Here is a 26,459-nt window from a genome sequence, read left to right on the forward strand (position 1 = left end):
TTTTCAGAAAATATAACGCATGACTACACTTGCTTTTATACTTCAACATGTATGTTTTCCAGACAAAAAACTGAAACTATGATTAGAACTCAACGTATAATACTCGTCATTGAAAGAAAAATACAAATTATACTTCTAAAATGCGGAAAATATATTTCATGTCTTTTGTCCAGAAAATTTCAACGGTGGTCTGCTGAAATAGGCCTAACGTTAAAAAAGTCAATGTCCACTTTTCCATATTAGGACACGTCATGGGCTGCTAGGTATAATAGGTTATGGCAAGATTGCTAAACGATAGTTTCAAACGTTATGGGGGGCCATACTTACTGTGATGAAATATTTGATATAGGCAACAATGCGGTGCGAACGGAACCACGCAACCCGGTATCGAAATTATATTCAGCGATACTTCCGTTAAAACATATTTGGCAGACCATATCTACTGTGCGCGAAGGGCAACGAAAATATTGGGTATTAGCCTACATGTCTTTTATGAATATTAAATGTTGAAACTACGTGAAAACAGCCCCGAAATTCCTTAGGCTATCTTTCTTACTGGGGGATTAAACTACTTCTACTTGACAAACTGAAAATAGCGAAAAGTAAGTAAGTAGATCACAAAATATCACTAAGTAGAAGTAGAAGTAGCGACAATCAGATCTACTTGAGTACTTCGAAAAAGTAGAAGTACTTCGTTACTGACCACCTCTGGTCTGGCGTTTCCTAATTGGTCATCAATCAATCACACATCATTGTGTTCAACAATGACTTGATAAATAGTGACTCCAGCGCATATCACCATGCAATCACCATCATAGTACGGTATAGGAATGGTGATTAAGGCTCTTCCATTTGTATTGTACAGGCTAGCAAGAACTGCAGGATTAGGCCAAGTAAATGTCGTTGAGTTATAATTGCAAGAGAAGTAAGTATGAAAAGGAAATATAACTTCTAACACTGAATGGGAGGAAGAGTTTGAACTCAGTGATAATGGAGGTAAGCCATTGGACCTTATCCGTCAAGATTCGTTCAGTAACTACAACGCTAGTAAGTCGAAACGTCATTACGAAGCCATACACCAATACGTTACCATGAGTTACCCAACGAATACAGATTTACGGTGTACTAAGATTACCGAGCTGAAATCTTCTTTGAAATGCCCATCAACACTTCAAGGAACTGCTCCGACCTACTTTCATGTAATATCGGCCTGATTTCAAACACCTTGCAACCCGGATGGAGACGCACTGTATCACCACACAATAATAAACTTCATTCGATAGCCTACATTTCATTACAACGGAACAAATTGATATTTTTGAATTTTCGTGTTGTGGCTCTTCTAAAACTAAGATTTTGATATGCGACTCGTGCATGAATCAGGTCCGCCCATCCCATTCCGGATCATTCCATACGTTAATAACTGTTACTTCAATCTATCTTCGCATGGAATCTGCTGTTACAACTATACTTCAGGGGCATTTACGATAATCTATAACAAAATTGCAATGACACGCTCAACGTTGGAAAACTTCATCAGAGTGCCCACCCCAGCTATATACCATGTGGAACATTGCATTTGAAATTATCCGAGTTTTTCCAACCTACACAGTCTAACAGTACTGATATGTTTTTTCATCATACCAAGTTACACCGCGTTGGAACCCAGCATCTATTTTATTTCACGGAATGCCACAACTGATTAATAGAACTTAAAAGTTCCACTCTCAAACGAATTCCAGGCCCTCGTATTTGACATCAGCGAGATGAACATCGTCAAGGATAACTTTTCCGCAAGTCGTGAAGACCGTGATGAAGGTCTTCTGAGAGGTGCCGATTTCCTCAGATTTGATGGCCACGATCACGCTGTCGCGAGTGCCGGGAATGAATTTGAAGGAAGAGTATCCGCGAGATGGCGTCAAATTACCTACAACGGTCAACTGTGCGTGTTATCACGAAAATGTCAACGGCATTCGCAATGCGAGTTTACGCTGAACACATACACAGAGACTGTTAAAATAGTCGGCGTTGGTGCTCAAGTAGAACTAGAGGTAATACAATAAATTTCAACTCAATTAACATAGAAATATCTATTTCTAAATTATGTCAAAGTATACCTCAAATGAAAGTAGAAAGGGGAGGGCAGTAACACTGAAATTGCTTGGTGCATCCTCGCGACTAACGCAAAATCGCAAGTGACACCAAAATTGTCAAAAAATAAATTATGTTACCGGTATAGAAGTTGATTTCTCCCCGCTACTATGACATTCACTCATAAAAAATGGGAGCGATACAAAAATATGCCAAAACTGCTTCTTACAAGTGCTAAGTGTTGAAAGAAAGTACTTCTGGTTGAAACTATTTGGTAGAAGTGAAAATAATCTCGAAAACATAAGCCACTTGAATAAACCTAATTGAGAACTCTGAGAAAGTAGAAGTACTCAGTTACTGACCAATGATCACCTTCTAATTTAACACAGCAGTGCTAATCGAACGCGGCTAAAGTTTCCAATACACCAAACGAGGCAAGCCTACTATAAATCGGAATCAAAGACTCACCAACAGTAGTTTTCTGGATGTCCGAAAAATCCTCGTTGCATCGCAGGAGAACGTTGCCGCATCGCGTCTCGTCTTTCTTCTCGTCGTAAGGCTCCTTGCTCACTTTGCGAGGCAGAAAGAACCAGCTGTTGTGCTCGTCGCTCCACACGCCTGATTCGTGAGTGAGATAGCCTGAAGGAAAATATTGGAAACGGTCACACCCGCAACCTTTGTGCATTGGTGTACGAATCCGAATAATCTATTACATTTAAAGTGACGTCCGCCTAAAGAGGTTTCACATTAGCCTGCATCGGTAACCGGTATACGGAATTTCTAGCGAATTTGTAAATTATAGTGAACACAGTTTAGACCGGTGGTTTGTGACCTTTGCTAACCTGCGTAACACTTACGCTAATCTGCGATCCTTTGCGGAGCCACGAATTCCCGCCCAGTCATAGAACAAAAATCCACGATAGTAAGCATCTAGTATTTTACTATATATTACTGGTGTACAAAATGAACTGTGCACGACCATTAAAACAGAATCTTACGCACAAAACAAAAACATTATAATGCATATATATTGCAAATCTTCTGTTTCCTTTCAGATACCAGTTCAGAAATGAGAGGCTTCACTTGGAAACTGTCATTATACGGTCGAAACGTAACAGTGATACCAAGTGATACCAATTGCTTGGTTACAAACGTGCCTATAAATACAGGAGATTGAGTTGGTATTTCAGAAGGACGTAGTCTCGATTTCGAACCGCAACTTTCCCCGACTATACGCATCTGTACACGACGTAACACCACATCAGTCACAATTTTACTACGGACCGTGCCTACCGGCCATGAGCCCGTGTTCAAGAAACCTTACTCAGTGCTCTAACTCATTTTGCGTCAACATTGCGTAAGAATCGGTATTCAGAAAGCGAAGCGAGAGAACGAGTTTGAGTTCGATTGGAGTCGAACTTGGCGCTCTTTCGAGTTGTACTTTTGTGGTTATGGTATTCAATGACGATCTGAGGTTGGAGTCGATCTCGAAATGCGGCGTTTGAGCAAGCGTTTTCTGAGTCAAGCCGTGGGCAGACTCAAGGCCTTGCTCATTCCCTTTTTTACGGTTTGACTCTGAATATATTGCGGAAATTGCGCTGTGAGCATGTTTGGTGCCTGAATCCACAATTTCAACTGTAATATATAGCGCCGTTATAAGAAGGAAATCATGTCCTAGCGCCGTATGGCTTCATCGTTGGCTGCGTAGGCTATTCCCAAATTGGCGGACATTTTTCATCAGAAAGGTTTCCGATGGATTCGCAAAATTGCTTAATTCCGAGAATACTTAGAAACGAATGGAAGATGAATGTTACTGAAATACAATATTATCCTCCAATCCTAACAAGAACCGAATCCTCGGCGATGCGGACAAATGCAATACTCGATGGTAGATGACCTGACGCTTTATGAATGTCCGCAATGTTAGATCATCGCAATACAGTTGATAAAACCGTCCGTCCCTGTGTATGTCGGAAATGTTAACAACGCGGTACGAATACCCATCATCAGTAATGCAATAACTAGCTTGTGCTCATGCCTGAAAACTTCAGGATGAAGTCTGGTGTTTCATTATTTGAATATATTTGCTTTGGCTACTACAGTATGTCGAGTAGTCATGTTTTTGAGCGGTGTTATTTCGTCTATACATCTAGCGTATAATTCTAATATAATGTGTTGACGTAATTGGAGGCAATACTAGGCAACCAACATCACATCCAAGCTCGCAGATTGCCAGATCGCGAGCAATTAACAAAACCGCAGACGTCGGCAAGCAGTCATCAAGCTGTCTAATCTATCGAGTAAAGACTCGAAACCGAGCAACGCTCGAAATCCTACCCGAATACCAAACGATCTCTCGAATCGAGCTGGACTCAACCTTTGCTCCGTCGAGCACGACTTGAGTTTGAGATAGAGACGTGTCTCTGAATACGTGTCATTACAAATCAGGTGAATGAGTTGAGTGTGGGTCTTGGCCTCCACAGAACCCCCGAGACCGTCTCAAGTAAACCCGTGTGTTCCGTGGAACAGTAGTCAAGAACCACCGGTTTAGACAGTGATGACATATTCTTTGATGGGGTGCTGCCTGCAAGAATACGATTGACCCACTGCAAAAACTACAACATCGGATCATCCGTATCATTGCCAAAGCCCCATGGGGGGCCTGGACGTGCAACTGATAAATCGCCACTCAAAAGATTTGGTGTTCTAAACATAGAAGATACAAGGAAGCTAGAAATTGTCAAGTTTATCAGTTTCATTGCAGTCAATGTCCTGAAATTTCACCGACTACTTCACCTCGAAAAGCGCACGCGCGTCAACGAATAACAACTGCCATATGCAGGACGTGACGTGTGGAACAGCATCTCGCCGTCTATCCGACAGTCGCCTAGCATGTCCGCATTCAAGTTGAAATACGGGCAATTTCTTCTAAATGAATCCTAGTGAGCCTTCAGGATTACCGGACCACGACCTAACATCTCGATCTCGCCATCCGCCACATGCCACCTCATTTTGTCGCTTGCCTTTTATTTTCTATGCTTTACTTTTAATCCAGTGTGCATGCCTCTTCTCTACTTCGCCTAGGCCAAGGTGGGTGTCTGATCTCAAAGACTACTCCAAGTCGTTTCGACGCATTCCTATCTTTTCATTGTATCGCAGTTTTGTGGTGTTTTGAAATGATGAAAATATTATTAAATTGATACTGACACTGATGAGGAACATTGGTGAAGATGTCAAGAAACAGTGGTAACATTTCGACTGGATTCTGTCACGATATGCCCCTCGCTAAACCGAGTATGACTATTTAAACATCTCGATTTGACATTGGATATAACAACTCCACGACTTCTGAATGGATTCGAGTTAATATGGTCGTGATCGAGTGTATAGCTGCCGATGCATTCCGGATTTCAATTTGCAACTCAAAGCTTGCACAGGATATGACGACTCCTCTCAATTCAGCGTTTCTGTAAAGTCATTGGTGACATTATAATCCCATTATACTGGCGCAGAGGACCGCGACTTCCGTCCGACAGTCGTGAATGCATAGCTCTTTAGTCAAGGGCTAGACCTGGCCTACATCGCAACTCATAGAAACTGGGAATTGTCACTAACTGCTGGTTCATCTTATCTGACGATGTGCTCCATTAATATACTTCATAATTGAAAGCCTTAAAAGTATACCTGGAAACGGGCATCCGCAAGCGTTTCTCATAGCGTCGTAATGCTTGCTCCAGTTAACATGTACTACGCCACCCTAAAATGCCAACAGGGATTTTTTACAAAACGTCAATAAGTTTAGTATCGCGGGTTACTTTAGGGTCGATTTCTTTCACCCACTGCTTGTCGATGTTGACTATCTTGCCGTCATCATCGACAAACTCTCTGCCGTGGCTTCCGACGAAAAGGTTCCCGTCTTTACGAGTCATCCATTCTCCTTTGAAGCCTGGAAAAGATCAGTTTCGTCAACGTTATTACTGATGAAATTACCAACAAGATGCTAGGCTATGGGCAGGGCATATTATAATGCTGAATAAGTTCGCCCTTTCCAGGCAGTCTTTTGCATCTGTTGCATATATTATATATTTATGGTGTCTGTATCAACAATATAAATCTATACCAGGGGTGTCAAACTGAAATTGCGTCGCGGGCCGGATTCAAGCCTTCAAATCGCCCGCGGGCCGGATCAGTAAACTGATTCCCAAATATCACTCGTGCCTTTGTTTTTCATTTGAATGCTTTATTATCAAGCATATATAGATAATACACGTATCATAGGGGTTCTATTCCAGCAAGTCGTAACACCTTCATTCGCGAACAATTGTATTGGCAAAAATACGATGATTGTCCGGTTGAATACAGTTAAGCGCCGATAAAACAGTGGTGCTAACGATGATATGAGTTGGCATAATTCTGTGCTCCCTTTGCTGTAGTCGTAATCTGGCGAATACAAGATATTTAACTGTAGGCATACAGTGTACACACGGGAGAAGAAATTTGGGTTATTATTACTAAATCGCTAGTCGGGTTTCTCATCCCAAGTCCCGCGACCTAGATTTGATGGGAAGTGACACAGCAGTGCGAACATTGTGCCCTTTTCGCCTGCTCGAATCGGAGAAAGTGAAAGCAGAACACTGAGGTCGGGTGGTTATAATGTGGCCTAAGACATGCTTGCCATTTGCTGTCTTGAGGGAATATTTAATTAAAGTATTTCCTGCATAAAATCTCAACATTTGTTAAGTGCTGGATAATATAGGAATTTTTCGATCTACTCGGAATTGCTTCACGGGCCGGATGAAATCATCTAGAGGGTCGGATGCGGCCGGCGGGCCGTGTGTTTGACACCCCTGATCTATACAATCAACGGTTTGGTTTCGTTGCGAGGACAAATGTATGTTCAATGTCCTTTCCAATTATTCTCTATACTAGTTGCTGACGGTTATCCCTGGCGAGTGTCAGTCGAAAATATTCCGGTTCATTACAACATGAATCTCCTATTCAATCGAATATTGCAGTTCTGCACCTCCATGGAGCATTTCAAATTCCGCGATGAGTGGATATCAATCTTGTAAAAACTACCAATCTTGTTGTAGTTGACGCCAACTGACTACTGGTTCTTTGAGTATAGTTCTGGTTGCGCATTTCAAAAAAATCAATCGAATTCTGCCGATTCTGTCTCCAATATTTCTCATCGAATCAGTAAGCCACGCATTTGCAAAGGTCGTTGCGTTCTTGTTACAGTTGTGAGTTTTAAAATGAACGTGAGTAGTTCCATAGCTCTAATTGCCCATTTTAAAATCTAGTGGCTTGTCAAAGTCTCGTGGAGACCTTCGCAATTCCCATATCAGGATTCTTATAGTCGAGCTTGGCGTTGATTATATTGCCCGCCAGTGTTTTGATGTATTAGTGATGTTTATATCAAAATCCTAACATCGCCACCTCGATCTCTGGTGGCAATGGTGTAATGCTTTTGTAAACGACATTCCTTGTAGAGTTGCTGGATTTGCCGCAAGACAGCTTCATTCATAGCAAGCCACAAACATCAGTCAGGAGAAATCAACTTGTAAATTGGCGAAATGAGTATCAGATTCCGTGTACACAATTCAAGTACCTTCCCACACACACGAACCTGAATCTTGCTTGCCGTCTCCGTTGGCCAATATGACGGTGGGAACAGCCTTTTCCGCGGATACATCGTACACGATGCCGGTCCTGTCGCAGACCGTGTAAAATCTTCCCTGGTAACTGATGAGTTCCGACAATTCCATTCCTCTCATGCTGAAATATGAGATTCGGTTACAAGTGTGACTTGTTTCGACAACTTCCTATCTTTTCATTGTATCGCAGTCTTGTGATGTTTTGAAACGATGAAAATATTAATAAACCAGATTGATTGATTGGATATAACCATTCAATGCACGCTTTGGTATATGTGTCGACAACGTTGACTATTGCAATTCGTATCGTTTTGCAATATCTTTCCGTTAATACTCGATGTTTATCACGCCGAATAAATGTAACCTATCGTAATCGATTCTATATCAGCTGAACAAGGAAGAGAGAAAATAAGAGTGGAGTTTGCACGCATTGGGATTGATATCGTTCTGTATTTTCCCACATTGCTTGTTTGACATGACAAGGAAGTGGGACATGCTGATAGACTATGTAAACGAAAAGGAAGTATGTCCTGGTGATGGCATTTGAATCTACTATTTGTCAAGGCTATAGTGTTGGCAACTTTTGCTGTCCGAGCTCTGGAGGATGCTTGAACCGATGAATTTGCAAGTAACAAATTGCGTGAAAAAGGCGCATGTATCTGCTATCGTACACCACGCGGGCCACATCCATGAGAAATCAAAGCCTCCTGCTAATATCAAAAACATTCCCATCGGTATATCTCCTGTTTTCTTTCTCAATAGTTATCAGCTAGGATTACGTATATCAATTTGCAATTCTTATGGTTTTTATTACTAGCCGCAGGTCAAAGTGAATGCTTGGTTGCTTGAAAGATTATTTATCCGACTTCTTTATATCTTTTCATTGTATCGCAATCTTGCGACTGGGATTTTTAGGTTGCTGTTGTACCAAGTCGGTCTTCATCCACTTGTGGACTCGACTCATATACGTTAAAGGTTGACAAGCGCATATATGTATGGTTTCTGCCTGCTTCGGACTACGAAATGTGACAAACTGGGCACACCAGGCAGTTTTTTGGACAAGTATAAAACTTCCATCTTTTCCAAATTAGATTAGGATTAGAATTAGAGCTACACAGCTTTCTTTCAAATTGTACTAAAACTACAATTAAAGCAAGACAGTTTTTCCAAAATAGATTAGAATTACTGAATTCTCGGCAACTTGGAAATATAATCTGGCACAGTTCGTTACAAATCAGAGTTTCGCATTCTCAAGCATGAGAAATTGAGCATTGCTATAGCTCGTTTCGCACTATACAGTTATCCTGGAGCATTTACGGGAAAACCAGAAATTATAATAGAAATAAAATTAGAGCATAGCAACAAAAACATAGAAGCAAATTAAATTAGAATTAGATCACCGGTATTTCCATCTAATTAGTTTAATTGGATAACTAGAATTATCTAGTTGTCCTAGTCTGATATTAGGCAGTCGGGCCTTTCTAATAGGGATGGTGTCTTTTTTGAAAGGTTCTGTGTGAACGCGAACGTGAACCTCATGGCGTCACGTGTCGTCATATAGCTATTTCCAAACCTCCATTTCAGTGAAGTGATAGCCTATATTAATGTAGCCTACATGATGCTATAGCGACTACTTGGGCCACGTAATGCCACAATGGTGAGGTATACATATGACATTTTAAACGTCATCAAATGTATCAACTGCGGCAATCAAATGATATAATAATCCCATAAAATCAATATCTTCGGTCGCTTTGTCACCAATTTCGACGATGACTTGCAAGGGAATACGAGGCTTACGCCTTACGGACAATGTATTCGGCGGACAATGTATTCGGCGTCTGCAGACTCATGAGTATTGCTACGTTGATATTGAGCGGAGTGTAAAACGGGTTTCTATACTTGGCTACCGATATCACCCCATTATCAAGTTATACAGCAGTAGCCAACACCTCAATCCCACGGATTTGGTTTTTATGATACAATAAACATATGAAATCAAGATTGAATCGGTGCGTCTGCTAGATTTTTTGCATCAGACAACGATATCGATACAATTGATTGGTTGAATAAGCATAATTCGCTGACTATCTACATGTAGTGTATTTCGCTTTTGAAGTTGTGAGATTGCGGGTCAAGCTCACAGCAGAGAGTCACTAAATATTCACAAACGGAAAGCTAGATATTTTGAGTAAACGTTTGGAACAAAGCAAGTAAAATTTCTGAGATTGTCAAGGTGCATGCTCGTTTAGTGTTGATTGTTTTTTATGCTGCCAGCGCCATATGCATAGAGTGGCCCGCCGTTGAAATGCAATAAATTTTAACTAAAGATGTTATAAGTGAAAATTGTAACACCTGAAAAAGGTTCACAGTGCAGAACCTACCAAGGTTCGTTTGTGAACCTGAACCTCTAAATTTTCGAGGTTCAAACAATGAACGCGAACGCGAACCTTTCGTTCACACCATCCCTACTTTCTAACTTCGTTACGCGAGTGAAGTATAGAATATTGAGAATTTCTATTTGATGAAGTTGAAGATGCATATTCAACAGCGCATTCAACTCTTTCAGCTGTATTCCAGGCGGAATATGGACAAATTTCGGTTTTCTAATTCCAACCTTTGCGGATAGCGACAGTTCGTAATAACGCAGACTGTTCGGTATTCATGTTCACGTTTTCTGTGATTTCCATATTTTATGGTATATCAATTTTGTAGGTGAAAGTGCAATCGTTATTGAGGTTTTTAAGAGCGCATTTGTAGATTTTTGATTTCGCCCCAGGCTCGCACGTACATGTCGCTCATTCCTATACTGACGCGTTTTCGTTGTTTTTGAAGAATGCACGCATTTGCAGCCCAATATGAAAAGTTCAAATACATCTTTAACGATCTGTGAAGAATTTCTAGTTGCAGCTGGTCGGATCTTGGCGGATTGAACCTGCACGTCAGTTGCGAGCCATATTCCAGTCTCTTGTTATTGAACAAATATGGACGTGGACGTCTTATCATGTGGTGACGTATATATAACGATAGGCGGTCGAACATACCCTCTTGAATATGCGGACTTGATCGTAATGGCGTCGTCGGCAGACTCCATCGCGACAGTAGCCTTTTGATTCTTGCAATCGTACGTCAAAGACCCAGTCAATATCAAACTTTTCCAGAAAGGATGGCCTTCCTCGTCAATTTCTGAAAATGTGTTGCGGCATATGCAGCAATCAATCAATCAAGTTTATTAATATTTTCATCGTTTCAAAACATCACAAGACTGCGATACAATGAAAAGATAGGAAGGTGTCGAAACAACTTGGAGTGGCCTTTAATATCAGACACCCACCTTAGCCTAGGCCAGTGGTTCCCAAACGGTGGGGAATTCCCCACTAGTGGGGAATTCAATGGTTTCTGGTGGGGAATAGACGCATTTGTTCAAAATTATATACAGGACAGTCTACTTCTACATATTCACGGATACACATGCGCAATTACCGTTACTGCTCTGGAATGTATGTATCGAAAATTACATTGCGCGTTGTTCACAAAACCTCATTTTTAACTCTGGATGGTCAATGATGGCTTCACAAACGCATCCCGCACGACTAGTTTGACGTGAAATAACGCTTTCGCGAAATTTTGAGCGTTACTGGTATCGGTTCACAATACGTTTCATGTTGCAATTATAGGCGATTGTCTTGCGTACTGGTGTGGTTGTGGGTCTTGTGTAGTAAAACCAGCAAATAGCTGCTCTGTGATGACAAAAGTGCTGGGTAGTGGGGAACAGGACCGTAACTGCCGCCCCCAAACCCCCCAATTGGGGGGGGGTGAGCTCGAAGGGGGCCAAAATTATTTCGTGAATTAACATAAATTAAAGTATTTTTTAATTTATGACACTTTTTCAAATTTTCTCCCATTATTAGGTACCCTTCCCCCATGAAAATACGTGGAATTTATAAAAATGGAGACTTCGGCGTCGGCCATTACTGCGCCACGACGCAACAAGGCATATGAAGTTATAGGCCATGTAAGATGCAACTCCGAGAAATGTGCCAGAACGATCAACAGCTAGGATACCTTGGCCGAGAAGACATGCCCTTTTAGTGACCCAAAACTTCGATATATATACAATATAGATATATGTTTAATTGGCTAAATGGCTGGCGCCGAATGTTCCCGTCCTGGCGATCTGAACCCCACATGACAAATGCCATCCCGCAGGGAAAAATTATTTGCCAGTAAAGCAATGCCAATTTGAATTCGTGTGTGCCTTTTACTTTTGGCGATTTCCACATCTATTGACATAGCTGATATATAGGAGGTCACGAAATAGCATAATGTAACGAAGTCAATACACCAATAGGACCGCCCGAAGATGTTCAATTCTTATTTAGGGGTCCTACCTTTTCCAGCACACCTCACTCAGCTCTACCGGTAAATCTGATTACGTGAGCAGCGAGGGGATAAAATTGATAGCAAAATATATGCAATTCCCGATCATATTGGCCGATTCAAACACGGAATATATAAATTTTGCGTGTTTGCGCGTATAGTCGAAATAAGGCGACGCACTAAACAGTAGACCAAATGTAACTATAAGTTGCAGGGAAATCGCGTACAGGCTCAGCGTGGCTGAGGGGGTTCTGGGGCCCAAGACCAACGTTTTTTGGTGGGGCTGAAAAAGTGCTGTTACGGTCCTGGTGGGAAATGAAGGCTCGGAATAAATCTGAAGTGGACAATGAAGACGAAAAGGTTGGGAACCACTGGCCTAGGTGAAGTAAAGAAGAGGCATCCACACTGAATGAAAAGTAATGCAGAGAATATAAGACGCAAGCGACAAAATGAGGTGGCATGTGGCGGAGGGCGAGGTCGATGTTAGGTCTTGGTCCAGTAATCCGGTAAGCAGACTGCATATAACCACCAATAATGATGATTCAAGGTAAAACACACCCACAGAAGTGTTGGCCGCTACACTTGCACAAAGAAATAATCATAATTGTCTTGTAAGAAGATAGATTAAGAATTCTCAGCCCCATTATATTCGTTAATGTGATAATTCAGCGACTTTCCTGGCCATTACCTTTCGAAAGTTTGTCCAGATCCGCTATCATGCCGATTTTGAACTTCGTCACTCCCGGCGCCACCTCTTCGGGCGCTTGAGATCCTAGGACGTAAGGCATTTTAACTCTATAAATGCTTTAGGAACGTTCGGAAAAAGCCTGCACACAAAATCGGAAACGATTTAACACTCGAAGAGAAATGGAAATTGTAACTAAATAGGAGAAAAACTCGCTGAACTAACTGCTTGACTCGTTGACAGCAAATTCCAAATATCCAGCTTCAATCAGGCTAACATTCATGCGCGACTAGTTGCCGAAACTGGCTACTGATGCTAACACGTATCGGTACTCTGCTACTGGGATACACATATCCCTGCCTCCACATACACCCTGTGCATTTCCTATTTTATTCTATGGTCGTAGACTACTATAGTTAATGCTACCACATTTTGAGATCCGAAAAGAGGACACTTTTTTAAAAAAATCTGGAAGCTCCAGCACCAGAAAAGAAAAGTGGTAAATTTGTCAATTTTTCTACGAGACCCGCATTACCCACTTTTCTACAATTCTGCTTTCCAATTCTGCCTGAAAGTCGAGTTTTTTATGGGATTTTAATACTTTTACTGAAAAAAGAGGACACATTCCCAAAATAGAGGACATTTGGCCGTCCTCCGACTTCGAGGACACTTTCCATTTTTATGAGGACAAATCCTCTTAAGCGAGGACGTATGGATTGGTAACCCTACCAACCACAGAACTCAAGACCCTGTATGTCCTTAATTTTTGCCAGAGAAATATCCTCAATCTGCATGTCTACCTTCGGTATCGTTGTTTCTTGAAAGCGTGATATAGGCCTACCACGCATTGCGAATGGCTCAATACGTAGGCTATTTGAAGGACATTTGGTTATTTCAAACGTTGAAATTCAAATTTAGATGTTCCTAACTAGGCATTCTAGGTATAGGTAGATCCAGCCAGTGGATATCCACGGTCCCAGAGTATCAATGAAACGCCTTTCCTTAATTACATTTTATAGAGTAGTAAAATTCATAGTTGCAATATTTCCATTCTTTTACAAGAAATGGACTCGGACATACGTCGGATGAACCCACGTCCAAGGTAGGTCCAACTTAAACTGATACGCGAATACACGAAAAAGAGGTCGTGATCAAACTTCGAATTGAGATGCGTTCACCGCAGATATATGCATATTTGTCTGGATTCAAACGAATATCTTTCCACAAAGATACTTCGAAAGAGCATTCTCAATATAGAAAATTGAACGTCAAACATATCGCAGAGTTCGTCTCATGACATCAATAGTTCTGTATTCGGTGGTGCAGTCAGCAAACAATACTGTGAATGTCTTCGATGTCTTTGGGATTAATAGAGAATCTCTCTATAGTGGCATTATAGGGGACGTAAGATTATAGTGGCATCGTCTCTTTCACGAATGGTGCGATTCCATGATAACTAGCTACATTGTGATGTAAGATTCTATGGAAATTGAGTAGAATATGGTAATTATTACTCATAATATGGACAATGACACATATGGCGGTTATCTATTCATAGACCTGGCGCTGCAGGGCCAGGATTTAAGTAGCATATAAATTCGTAACGCAGCACATGACATGCCAAGGCGTGGCATGTCCGGGGTTTGCAATACGATTGCTTTATAATACTGGTCGGCGTATCCAACTCCGCTATAAAAGGCAGGCTATACGGTACGCTCAAAATAACGTACTTTTCGTCATCATAAATTAATCGTAGAGGAAGACTCGAATATAAGGGTGAACCTGAGTGCAGGATAGCCGCTACGTTACATGATGGCTGACAAGTCGCGAGTTACATTCTTAACTAACAAAACAGCAGTCTGAATCTCTACACTCTTAAATACTATTCTGACTTGAAGAAGAATATATTGCTCAATATAGACTAGTTCTTGCACGCAATAGTTTGAAGTCTCTCGATACAGTTTGTACTGCCGTGTCGAATTACTAGATAGACGAGAGCGAGAGTACATTACACTCGAATGCACCGTCAGTCACTTCAACTGTCAACGGTAGGCCTAATCACCAAAACGTATGCTCTCAGGTGAAAATGTCTGCCGGTACAGACGTCCACGTGTCAATAGAGGACAAATGATACTCTCAATACTCAAACTATAAACCAAGTTTAGCGTAGCATTCTGAAACATTTTGTGGCCATCTTGCAACTATAATTTTTCGCACATTTACGCCATATATTTATACACATGCAGCCATTAAGTCGTTAAACTTGAAGCAATTCGTCGTATAACTCTATAACTAAATTTCGATAACGCACGGTTCTCTCTCGCGCGTTGTGACAGTTGAGTCAGATGGGTTCATATCATATGTATTAGGCATTTCTTTCCGCACGAATGCGGTATACAACATAGGCAAACATATGACATACATACATCAATGGAAACCAATCGCAAGATATCGTCGACTCAGATAACTTGCTAATTCTCCTGAAAATGTACACAACTAAGCGAAGGAATATGTTTCAGGGTAGCAACGAACGGATTTGTATCTGTCCTTAATGTCTGTCGAGATATATATACATTTGAATTGGAAACAAGGGTTACAACAAGGGCTTAGCCTTAGAGTCATGAGTGCACTTCAAATTTTAAATATTATTCCCAGGTTAGTCGATACCTTGCTGAACTATGGTTTTATTTCGTGACCACTGGTCCGAATTGGTACCCCTCAAACGATATTGGCAGTCCTCTCACGTACCACAACAAACTAAAAGAGAAACTTCTTAAATAAGACGGAGACAATTCCCCATTCACATTTATTCACGAGCGGCAATATTTCCCTCTGCTGGTCGCATTTGAACCGAGGGACTCATACTCCAAGTACAGGACCATACGGCACGATCTTCGACCAAGGTGCTATCGCTAGTGATCTGGAAGCGCACTTCGTGTTGGTTAAAACTTTATCTACCTTGGTGTGTCTTTCTGTCGTCGACAACCGAAGGCAGCACACACGAACGCAGTTAGATACAATTCTGAACATCATACGGATTTTTACTTCGACCTTTTTTCATTTGTATTTCGCGGGAGATTAAATTACTCCACCAAATTAAAAATCGACCGTGCTATAGCGCCCTCTAATGAAAGCGAATTCAGAGGTATAAGTCAACACTCAACATGATTGTTGCCTTTGCAAGCAGGAAGCCGTCTAGACGGCTAGCCTGGCCAAGTACGCTTGCATAGATGTTGTAGGCATGGATTTTGAATTTAAAAAGGAATTACACTATATCATACCGCCCCCCACACGCCCTAGTTGCATTACTCGCAGTAGTTGCACACGCCCTAGTTGCATTACTATTTGTAGGGCGATCATAGGCAGTAATGATATTCCATTCCGTCATGCCATCGGCGACTTTCGTTTTGACGGCAAGCTGAGAGAATATGTATCGCCTGAGACTGAGAGGTCAAGCAAAGTTTAATACTTACTATTCTGCGAAATTACAATGAAATGTCGGTCTTGGCCGTCTGAGTCTCGAGTCATACGACTTGGTCCGAGTCATGCGCAATGACTCGAGTCCAAGTCGAGTAAATACACAGATTGACTCGGGTCGAGTCAATTCCATATTTTGAGAAAATGACTCTAGTCGAGTCATCAGAAAATCGCAATTCGAGTCGAGTCATGACTCGAGTCATTACAACCCTGCACATGAGCCCCCCTCATTACATCAGAGTCTGAAGCGAAATTTCGTGTCATTGCAAATTACTACAACAGACGAAATCGTTAAATTATTCCTATACATTGTTACATGGGGTGTTCGCATCTGACGACTTCTGCGGTAAGGATTGTTGTTCTACAAAAACGCGATTCAACGATAATAGTCGCATTCAAAGGTTCACCAATTTAATAAATTTGGTCAAATTCAACCTAACAGTAAATCAATGTAACTGTCGTCCGTGCTACTACAGCCTAAAATTGGTAAGGTAACTATAGCTTATTCAACGCAGAAGTATTCCAAAGACATTCATCCTGTAGACCTGGAAAGTGTAACTCTAACTCCACTATACATTCCCACGGTGAAAATATATGATTCGTGTTGAGGATGGATTAACGTCGACATTGAAAATTCACATTCGTTAACACATCTAATACAGTTCAGTGTTTTGTATTCCTTTTCCGTAGTCACGCACCCCATTCAAGTATAATTTTATTAAGCTTGCGGTACCTAACTTGTAACACCGATCCTAAGAAATACTTCCTATCAAACTTCAATATATTTCGTCAGTTTCAGCGAAATAATAAATTTAGTGAAACATCAATCCCAAAGTTTGTCGCTATTTATCAGTGCTGTTCAGTGTTCATTCATCAAGAAATTCCAGGCCTTCGTATTTGGCATCCGCAATGTGCACATCGTCGAGAATGACAGTTCCATCGATGTCGAATACCGTGAAAAAGGTCTGCTGCGCATCACCGATCTCCTCCGATTTGATCGCGACGATCACAGAGTCGTTAGTACCCGGGAGGAATTTGAAGGATGCGTATCCTCGTGACGGTCTTAAAGTGCCTGTAACAAGCAGGGGTTGCATGGAAGAGGATAGCAACAATTTATCATCGATAGCATTTTAGACGACGTGCGGTTTTATCTAGGCCTATACGTTTGCATTAGAACAAACTTATTTAAAACATGTTTTTTTTTATTATCTTGGCCATTACGTCACGAGTCATCAATTATCACGTCACAATATCACCATGCATCATTTTTACGGTCGACGGTCACCATCATCAGAACATCCATTCCGTTCCAGTGATATATGTGCTATAACAGTTTATTAACCGGAAACGGCGAAAAAATAACATTTCTGTGAAAATTGCATTTGTTTAAAGACTGTTTAAAACATGTTTTAAACAAAGTGTTTTAAAACACCTCTTGTTTTCAATGCAACCCTATAGTTTCCTCTGTGTTGAATCAAAATGTGCAGCTGTTTATTGGAGCATCGCAAGCGGCTTGAATTGTTCACAAAACGCTCCTAACTGTAGCCCCCAACCAAACTGAAAACACCAGCTATCACAGATTGATATACTGACATTTTGATTGCTGTATTTGCATCAGAGATATAGGCAGCAATATATTTTAAAATGTAAGACCGGTTGTTTTATTTAATTCTACGTTCGACTGCAGGATGTTCTTTTCCGTGTTTAACTTCAATACTGCACAGGTGTACATTTGCACAATTAATGTAATGGGGTTGAACTTTATTTTATGTGGTTGAATTTATTCATTGCCTAGTTGTAGACCGGTAGTTTCAATAGTTTACGACTGCATGCGTGAAAAGTCCGGGGCCGTGGCTCTATAAGGAACTGAATATTAGGGTCACGCATTACGCTAGTAGTATGTGTGATTACGCATAATAATTAAAGAAATAACGATTCGAGTTTAATGTTAGTGCAAAGGTATCATGAGTCGCTCCATACCAATTGTAGTTTTCTCGATCTTGGTGAAATTCTCATCGCATTTCAGCAGCACGTTTCCGCACCGAGTCTCGTCTGCCTTATCATCGAAAACCTCCTTGCTAATCTTGCGGGGCAGGAGGAACCAATGCTTGTGCACCTCGCTCCAAACGCACGACTCATGTGTCAAGTAGCCTGTTAAGATGAATAATCTATGCATCAAAATCCTTCAGTTCTTATGAAGGGACTGTGATGCATCTCCAATCAATGACTACCACGCAAGTAGGCATGGAAGTGTGTAATGTGCATTGCTAGGGGGTAAGTATATACGGGAGTATATGGTCACCTGGAGAGGGACATCCCAAAGCATTTTTCATTGCATCGAATTTATCGTTCCAGTCTATATGCTTGACGGCGCCCTAAAATGCAATATACACGATGGAAGAATATCATTTTGTCCACATTGCATTTATTGGCCTATTATGTAGACACACATGCACTCTAATTCGTACGTTGAAAATTGTTAGTAGCTCATATATAATAGCTATAGGGATTGTTCAATTTGGGAGAGACATTTCATAGAAATACGCACATTCAGATCTATCTCCTTTATCCATTTCTTGTTTTTGTCTACTTTGCCATCGGCCAGGTAAATCTCGGTACCATGACTCCCAACGAGAAGTTTCCCGTCTTTTCGTGTCATCCATTCGCCTTTGAAGCCTATAATCCATGATGAATATAGCTGCAGCTTTCTAATTAAGATAGAGGTAAGTACCAACAAAGTACTGAATTAAAATACAAGGATTCATACGTATATGCTAGGTTGGCGGGATCAGTGGAACACCAGCAACGGAGGACTTGTATTACCCACTGCTAGGTCGCGGTTAATTTGAGGATATCAACTTCTAAACCGATGATAGTAGTATGCGTTGTCTGAAATCCATACCATTCGTATACGTGTATGGGAAGTGGAAGTTGTATCGTAGTCGTCTGGCGTTATAATATGTAAGTAAGATACTTCATTGCTAGCCACAGTTGTACTCATAACATTAAGATGTATACCTGCTTCTTGATTGCCATCTCCTGTCACAAGAAGAACCCAGGGAATGGTCTTTGTGTCGGAGATACGGTATACTATGCCAGTTTTGTCACAAACCGTATAGAAATTCCCTCCAAATTTAATGAATTCCGACAGCTCCATCCCTCTCGTACTGAAATATACATGTAAATATATTTTCAGTGCTTGGAGTGCATTGCCATCGTCGATGGAAATAACAGAATTGTTAAATCACAGTGTACTTTCAGGCATGGTCGAGTGTATGATCTCTTGAAACTTCATGATTCAACGTTTACTACACAATGGTCATTGTTTGAAGTAGGCTATATATGTAGTTTGATGTCTCGCATGGAAACTGCGGATTGGAAACAACTGATTGTAATTTTCTGTATACATACCGAAATACATAAGACAATCAACAGTAGGTCAATTTGAACTAAAAAGTACAAATAAGTCAGCTCGCACCCCCTTGAATAGCTGGACTGGATAGGAACCGCTTCATCACCGCTGTGGATTTCGACACAGGCTGATTTCTTCGTGAAATCGTAGGTTAAGCTTCCAGTACTTATCTTACTTCTCCAAACAGGTTGGCCTTTCTCATCGGTACCTAAAGACACGAATTTATAAAGGAAATCTCAGCTTCAACGATATATTTCTGCATATCGGCGTTTACTGGGGATGATGCGAACCACTATATAAGATCGTGATGAAAAGCTCTCTATGAATACGAGTGTGATCATAAACTTATGACGCCAAGTGACGTCACAGTTCTAATTCCAAGTCATTGTATCGTATCTCGTATGGCGTACGATATATCTCCATACATGCATTGTGGATTGCTATATCTATCATTTTATCATTGATGACTGAAATAGTAGGATAGGTCAAAGAAATTCTCAAAAATCAGCATAACTCGATATACCACAAGGGCTCTCTTAGTTTTGCGTTGAATGAATATGCTGTCATGGTGATACAGTTGGAATCCAGGGAATTTTGATGATTGACTGTAAGATTATTTTAAAATTATGATAAATCACTGACTGCATGGGTATGGAACCTGCCAAGCTTTGTTTGTGAACGTAGACCGAACGTTCGCACCAGCCTTCTAGATTTACGATTACATCCCCATCATTTCAACTGATTTGGCAGCTCTATCCTCTACATATAGTGGCATCAATCTTTGTGGATTTGTTAGCGCAGCAAGGGGATGTTGAAAATAAACTATAACCCAAAGATAGACTTTCGATGTTTAATGAAATCGTGTAACCATGTACAGGAAACGTACGGAATGCCGAAATCAAACATATGAATGCGTGAACGAGCTTTTCTACAAACGCAGTCGATAAGTCGGTTGTCTGGTCACATCTGGAATAAAATATAGCGCCAGACAAGCGTGTCAGTCGTATCTCAAGTCAAAAGTTTCAATTCGTCAGGAAATCACGGCCCAACTCTTAAATTCAATGCCCGTACCCAATTCCAGACACGATCATATAGTCATAGTACATTCTAAATTGGCAGTCAGAGGGTAACTTGGAAAACTAATTCTGTTATATATGAGTTATTATGTCACCCACACCATCTACTAACTCTCCACGAACTCCCCAAGTATTGATGAGAACCATATCAGCATAACATAAGACCCCGATCTCAAAAGAAGAATATTCTTACCTTTCGCAAGTTTATCCAAATCCGCAATTATTCCTATTCGAAATTTCTTCACCCCACTTTTCACCTCAACGGGCGCGGTAGATCCGAGAATGCAGGGCATGATTTAGATTGCCAGTAAACACAATTCTATTCAAATGAGAGACAGAACTATAATATTATTTATAAGTTGTTGTAGGATGAGGACGAACTGATTCCTTTTCTTGTTTGATCGCTTCATCATCACATCATTTTCCAAAGGTCCGTTATAGGTAGTAGGCCTATATATGATTCATTGTCTGTAAATGCTGGATATTTGCACCGAAGGCCCTCTAAGGAACGTCTTTTATAACACATATGGACACGTTCATTCACTGTACAAGAATGAAACTCGATGCATCTCTTTATTTGCAACGTATAGTACAACTTTCGATGCAATAGATCGCAGAAATGCATGATACCACGTGGTGCCGTGCAACGTAACTTGCTCAGGAAATTAGCGGTGACTCAAAGTGGATCTGAGTAATAGGCTAAGGTGGATTGAGGGTGAATGATATGGAACCTTGGCCGAGTTGGAAGTTTGATTGAAATGCTGCTCCATGTAGTTTCGACTCCTTACTGTCTCTTAACTTTATCGCAGGTGTATTGAATTGATGAAATATGAAATTGATAATAAACTGAGCTGAACTGTTCTGAGCTAACAGTAAAGCGCTGTTATTCACGTTAAATATACATTTGTACATATCTGCCCGTACTTTCATTAGTAAAAGCACTCACTGGTCCGATTGTGATTCTATATTACATATAACGGCATCGAATCAATTTTATCACCTATCACGAATGTGATCATTGTCTGAAACATAATCAAACTATCACGGTTCATTTCTTCATATATTCGTCTATGGCTCTGCGCTATCATTTCACACACAGTCTACGAAATGCGCTTTTCGATTTAAACGTGGGATGTACCACCTGCACCAATGACACTCCGAACAGCCTGTACTTGCGCTAAGAGCAAATAGTAACTATCGTCGCAAAAATATGGAATGAGCCCTTCGCTATAAGAGGTGCGTTGGTATACACCAGTGATTCCCCAAACTTTTTCACTCGGGAAGCATGTCAATGCTCTGTAAAGCGTTCGCCTGCCACTGCGGGGTCCGAACTCTGAACTCGAGATCGGTGAAGATCACTCTTTTCAGCTTTGTCGTTTCGCGTTGCATGTGAATAGAACACCAAAATCAGCGATTTGTCAATGCTGTTTGTCACGTCAGCTGAATAGAAAATTCTTCGTCATGTCGCAACATGAGTCATATCAATTCGTTGCATGGGCTTAGGTAGCTCACTGTTACAAGTCTTGATTTAAGGACTTGTGAACTACAAAAATCTATCGATACTCCTCTCCTATACTCACGTACTACAGTTTGGTAACCGCCTGTCGATATATATCGCCTCTTACGTAGGGTTACCACATTTTGGAATCGGGAAGGATAACACTTTTACCACATCAGGAAAGTTAGTAGATCATAACTGAAATCAGCCGATTTCACTATTTTTGCTGAAAAATTTGGTGGGTTGACTAAAAAAAAAACGTCGTCGATTCCGATCGAACCACGAATTTCCTATTTGGCGTCATTTATGCCCATTTTCACTCGAATCTATCCATTATCTTAGCTCCGAAAGCTGTAAAGGAGGACGAACTGCCAAAATGGAGGACATTTAGGCGTATCCGGAGGACATTTTCCAAAATCTGAAAAAGGAGGACAGATCCTCTTAAAGGAGGACGTTTGGCGACCCTACTCTTACGGCTTTGATCCCGAATCACAACCATCATCGCTTAGCAAGTGATGCTGCAAAGCACAATACGTTAAAATTAGACGAAACAGCGCCGATGATTTGGATTACTATCTCAACAATGCAGTCTGAAAAGTGAAACGCGACTAAGTCACTGTCATTATACGCATTGCCGAGATGTATATCTGCCTCCGTATACCAAGTGACTGTCAAAGCCACTCAACTATAGTTGAGTGTCGTTGGTTACTACATACTGACGGCAATGTTTCAACAGTCACGCAACACTAACCCAGGACAATGTCGCAAATCCTTTATGATCCAATTGAATGAATGATGGCATGATGTAGCGATGCAATGTGATACGAGCAACGTGTCTTGAAAGGATAAAGATCTCAAAATGAACCGCTGATTATGATTATTGTGAATTGCCACAGACATGGACAATCGAGAGTGACCCAGCAACCCAGTTTATATACACCGACAGTCATTGCATATATGCAAAGGCGAGCACCAAACATATATCGACAATTCGACATATCCTTTTGGTGATATGTATCGCACCAAAGCAGTGGTTCTTAACCGGCGTTCAATGGAACACTAGCTGCTGTATGAGCCAGTCTAAGGGTTCCCCGGAGGTCAAACACAGAGACGGACTTTCAGCATTCCCGTGGCCACTCACTGGCCACGGATTTTTTGTGTTTAAGTATCGTCACTCAACGATTAGCATAGTAATTCCGTTATCAAAGTCGACAATATATCGGTGCGCGTTGATTTCCTCGATACTCGACTTCGACAGCGAAATAACTACGCTAGTCATAGAGCGATAGTCTTGAAACTTGGTACAGCGCAAGGTGACAGCATCAAAATATACCATACGAAATTCTGTCTCCGAACTCGATATGGAACATAGTTAAAATCAACAAAGAGTAATAGCGACTTTGCTTTTAATTACTTTTGCAGACGGATCGACAATAACAATCTCGTCAAAGGTATCAGGGTGTGACAGTCACGTGATTTTCCGAGTGTCCACACCACCTTTGAGTACTCGCTGATTCCATGGCCGGTCACAGTGATTTTATGGCCGGCCATGAAATTTCGCTGTGGCCGGCCACGAAACTTCCTTGGCCATCCACGGAAAACTCGATCTCATGGCCGGCCATGAATGGATTTCATGGCCGGCCGAAATATACCAACTCAATATCGAATATCAGTACTGTCCGTGCCCCAATCGCGGTCGAATGTATGATAAATTATGTTCTATTATGTGCGTACAGTCAATACAACTAGGTGAGAGCGAGAGTTTAGCTCAGTTTATAACCATTTTCACCCGAAATAACAGAAGAATAGCGATACAAGGAAACAATAGGAAGAAGTCGAAACGATCAGGCAGAGTCTCTAAAATATCTATTAAAAACACACAAAATGATGTAAAGAATGCAATAAAAATGGGGATATCCGCTAAATGAAATAGGAAATAATGGTATAGAAAGCTAGAAGCAATGAAGACAGAAGACAATGAAGACAAAGCTGGTAACCGGTATAACGTACGTTTTGGTCGTTGCCTAGCTCAAACGATAGTTCGTTATATTTACTTGATTAGAGTTTTGGCTGTAACAAGTTAGGCTTGTCGAGTAGCTTGCCAACTCGAATTGAGACTACTACCTCACTCTCTTTGCTTCCTATAATCCGAGCCTACCCCTGAGACCCGGTCAAATGTAACTCAAACAATTACAGAATAGATTAACAAATTTACTACATAGAAAGATCACGCCAACGTCGAGGCAATATAGTCACAATAGCGGTTAACAACAGTTAACTCTCTAGGCTCTAAACTTACAATCTAAACAATAAAATACAATCACCTGAATGATGGTCTAAACTTATACAACACTTGAACATACAGATAATGCCCTTTGGTACATTATATCCCTAAATCTAGCCAAACTTCAATCATCGATATAATCATATTACAAGCAACAGAGCGACTCAACTTCAACAAGTGTCTATCGGGACACGAGGGGAAAATCTCCCCAGCGAGGGCACTATTGAGCTGTGAGGCTCAGAATAACTTGACCATTTCTCATGTTACATTCCCCCCCACAGATGTAGGAATCACGTTGAGTACATCGAAAATTACACAGTAGAAAAACAACGAGAAAACACCTCAAAAAATAGCTTGACTTATAAGCCATACAAACTTCAATATCAAACCCACTTTGATGCAAGCCTACGCTGGAGGCTTTGAAAGACATGGTGTGGTGGCAGAGTATGGGCAACTGCTGAGCGGATCAAGTCATACTCTCAAAATTCCTCCCTGTGACAAACTAAATCAGAGCTTCGTTACTGCGCATAATACACAGTAGGTCGTATACATACCAAATCATCAAATTGAAAATACCAGAATTGAATCTACTACAGTGAACCATTCTATGTGCCAATGCGTTTATACATGTGCTGGCAATTCGCACACATCGATTAAACCACCTGTAAATAAGGTGTTCCAGAAGACATGAGCGCCCCAATTGAACTCCGACGTTTAGGAGCACTTGGTCCTCAAGCAATCGTTGCACTCTGATATCGCTGAAGGCTGGGATAGACTTCAGATTTGTGCCTCCTTTGTCTTTTATCTCATTTGTAAAACATAGCACATACAAATACAACGACAAACTCAAGTTATCTGGTGGGTCTTGGGTTCCCTGAATTGGGCCCATGACAATAGGCTGCGTACAGTTCAGTTCATCTGGAACCGCAGGTGAATTGACTTCCTGCTCAAACAAAATACGAGCCAATCCTTTCTCAATGGATTTCTCCTTTCCCTTGCAGCATATTTCCTTTGATACACAGTCTTTAGACAGTGTTGTGTACAGGCGAGGCAGTCGCCTCTCTGCAGCTGGTGGATCAACACCCACTGCGCTTACACCACCCTTTGCACCATTGGGTGCATCACAATCTTCATAAGACAAGACAGATTGTGGCGCAGAGATTTTATCTCCCAAGTCTGAATACAATGTCTGTTCAGTTGTTTCGTCACAACATCTTGTACTTGAATGAAGTTGGTAACGTTGATTCCCGAATCATTTGGAGTACCCAACTTCGGTCCTATTAGACTCCAACCCCATAGCGATTTTTGTGCCACTGGTTCTCCTGATTTTCCTCTCTTGAATTCATCAATCCACAATGATTCGCTCACATTAGAATCTATTAATAAATGAACTTTATCACCTGGAAGATTAGGAAATTCAATCCCACTCAAATGAGGGTAGCGATCGATATCAGGATTTCCCTTATATTTGTTAGCTGAAGCAGATATTTTATCAATTGACAGCACTTTCGTCAGATTAACTCGACTGCTGCCTTCTAGTGATTCGATACTCAAATCAACAAACTCTCCAGTTTGAGTCTTGGTCCCATGTATTGTCATTGAAGAGTAGGAGATTTTACGAGTATTGGCAGATAACATCTCTGTCAAAGTTTTAGTGAAAAAACAATTGCTACTTCCCGGATCCAAAAAGGCCCAAACTTCAAGTGTTATACCGCTCTGATAACTAACTCTAACTGGAACGACATTCAAATATACTCAGCTTCCAACGGGTAATGAAGCAACCGATTGTGAACTAACAATAGGCCGTTGAACACATTCTTTACCAGCATTATCGGTTTCATTTCGATGCAACAGGGTATGATGTTTTCCAGCATTGCAACCCTTCACATTACAAGCACT

The 26,459-nt window shown here is 41.0% G+C and overlaps 2 protein-coding genes across 2 annotated transcripts; both read right to left on the bottom strand.

Moving 5' to 3' along the window:
* Positions 1-1,658: 1,658 nt before the first annotated feature.
* On the bottom strand, positions 1,659-15,851 carry LOC145441936 (apyrase-like). Its single transcript, XM_080319888.1, has 7 exons — positions 12,817-15,851; positions 10,793-10,934; positions 7,721-7,869; positions 5,907-6,037; positions 5,776-5,848; positions 2,560-2,730; positions 1,659-1,927 (listed from the first exon to the last, which is right to left on the bottom strand). Exons 1-7 carry the CDS (start codon positions 12,914-12,916, stop codon positions 1,728-1,730), a joined length of 966 nt encoding a protein of 321 aa, XP_080176014.1. The 5' UTR covers positions 12,917-15,851; the 3' UTR covers positions 1,659-1,727.
* A 1,136-nt stretch (positions 15,852-16,987) lies between these two features.
* On the bottom strand, positions 16,988-21,251 carry LOC145441934 (apyrase-like). The gene is made up of 7 exons (XM_080319887.1): positions 20,972-21,251; positions 19,769-19,910; positions 19,309-19,457; positions 18,839-18,966; positions 18,593-18,665; positions 18,271-18,441; positions 16,988-17,362 (listed from the first exon to the last, which is right to left on the bottom strand). Exons 1-7 carry the CDS (start codon positions 21,069-21,071, stop codon positions 17,157-17,159), a joined length of 969 nt encoding a protein of 322 aa, XP_080176013.1. The 5' UTR covers positions 21,072-21,251; the 3' UTR covers positions 16,988-17,156.
* Between the last annotated feature and the right edge of the window lie 5,208 nt (positions 21,252-26,459).

This window comes from Botryllus schlosseri, chromosome 6, assembly GCF_051294905.1.
Source record: "Botryllus schlosseri isolate E-star chromosome 6, Bs_hap1, whole genome shotgun sequence".
In the NCBI taxonomy this organism is placed as follows: domain Eukaryota; kingdom Metazoa; phylum Chordata; class Ascidiacea; order Stolidobranchia; family Styelidae; genus Botryllus; species Botryllus schlosseri.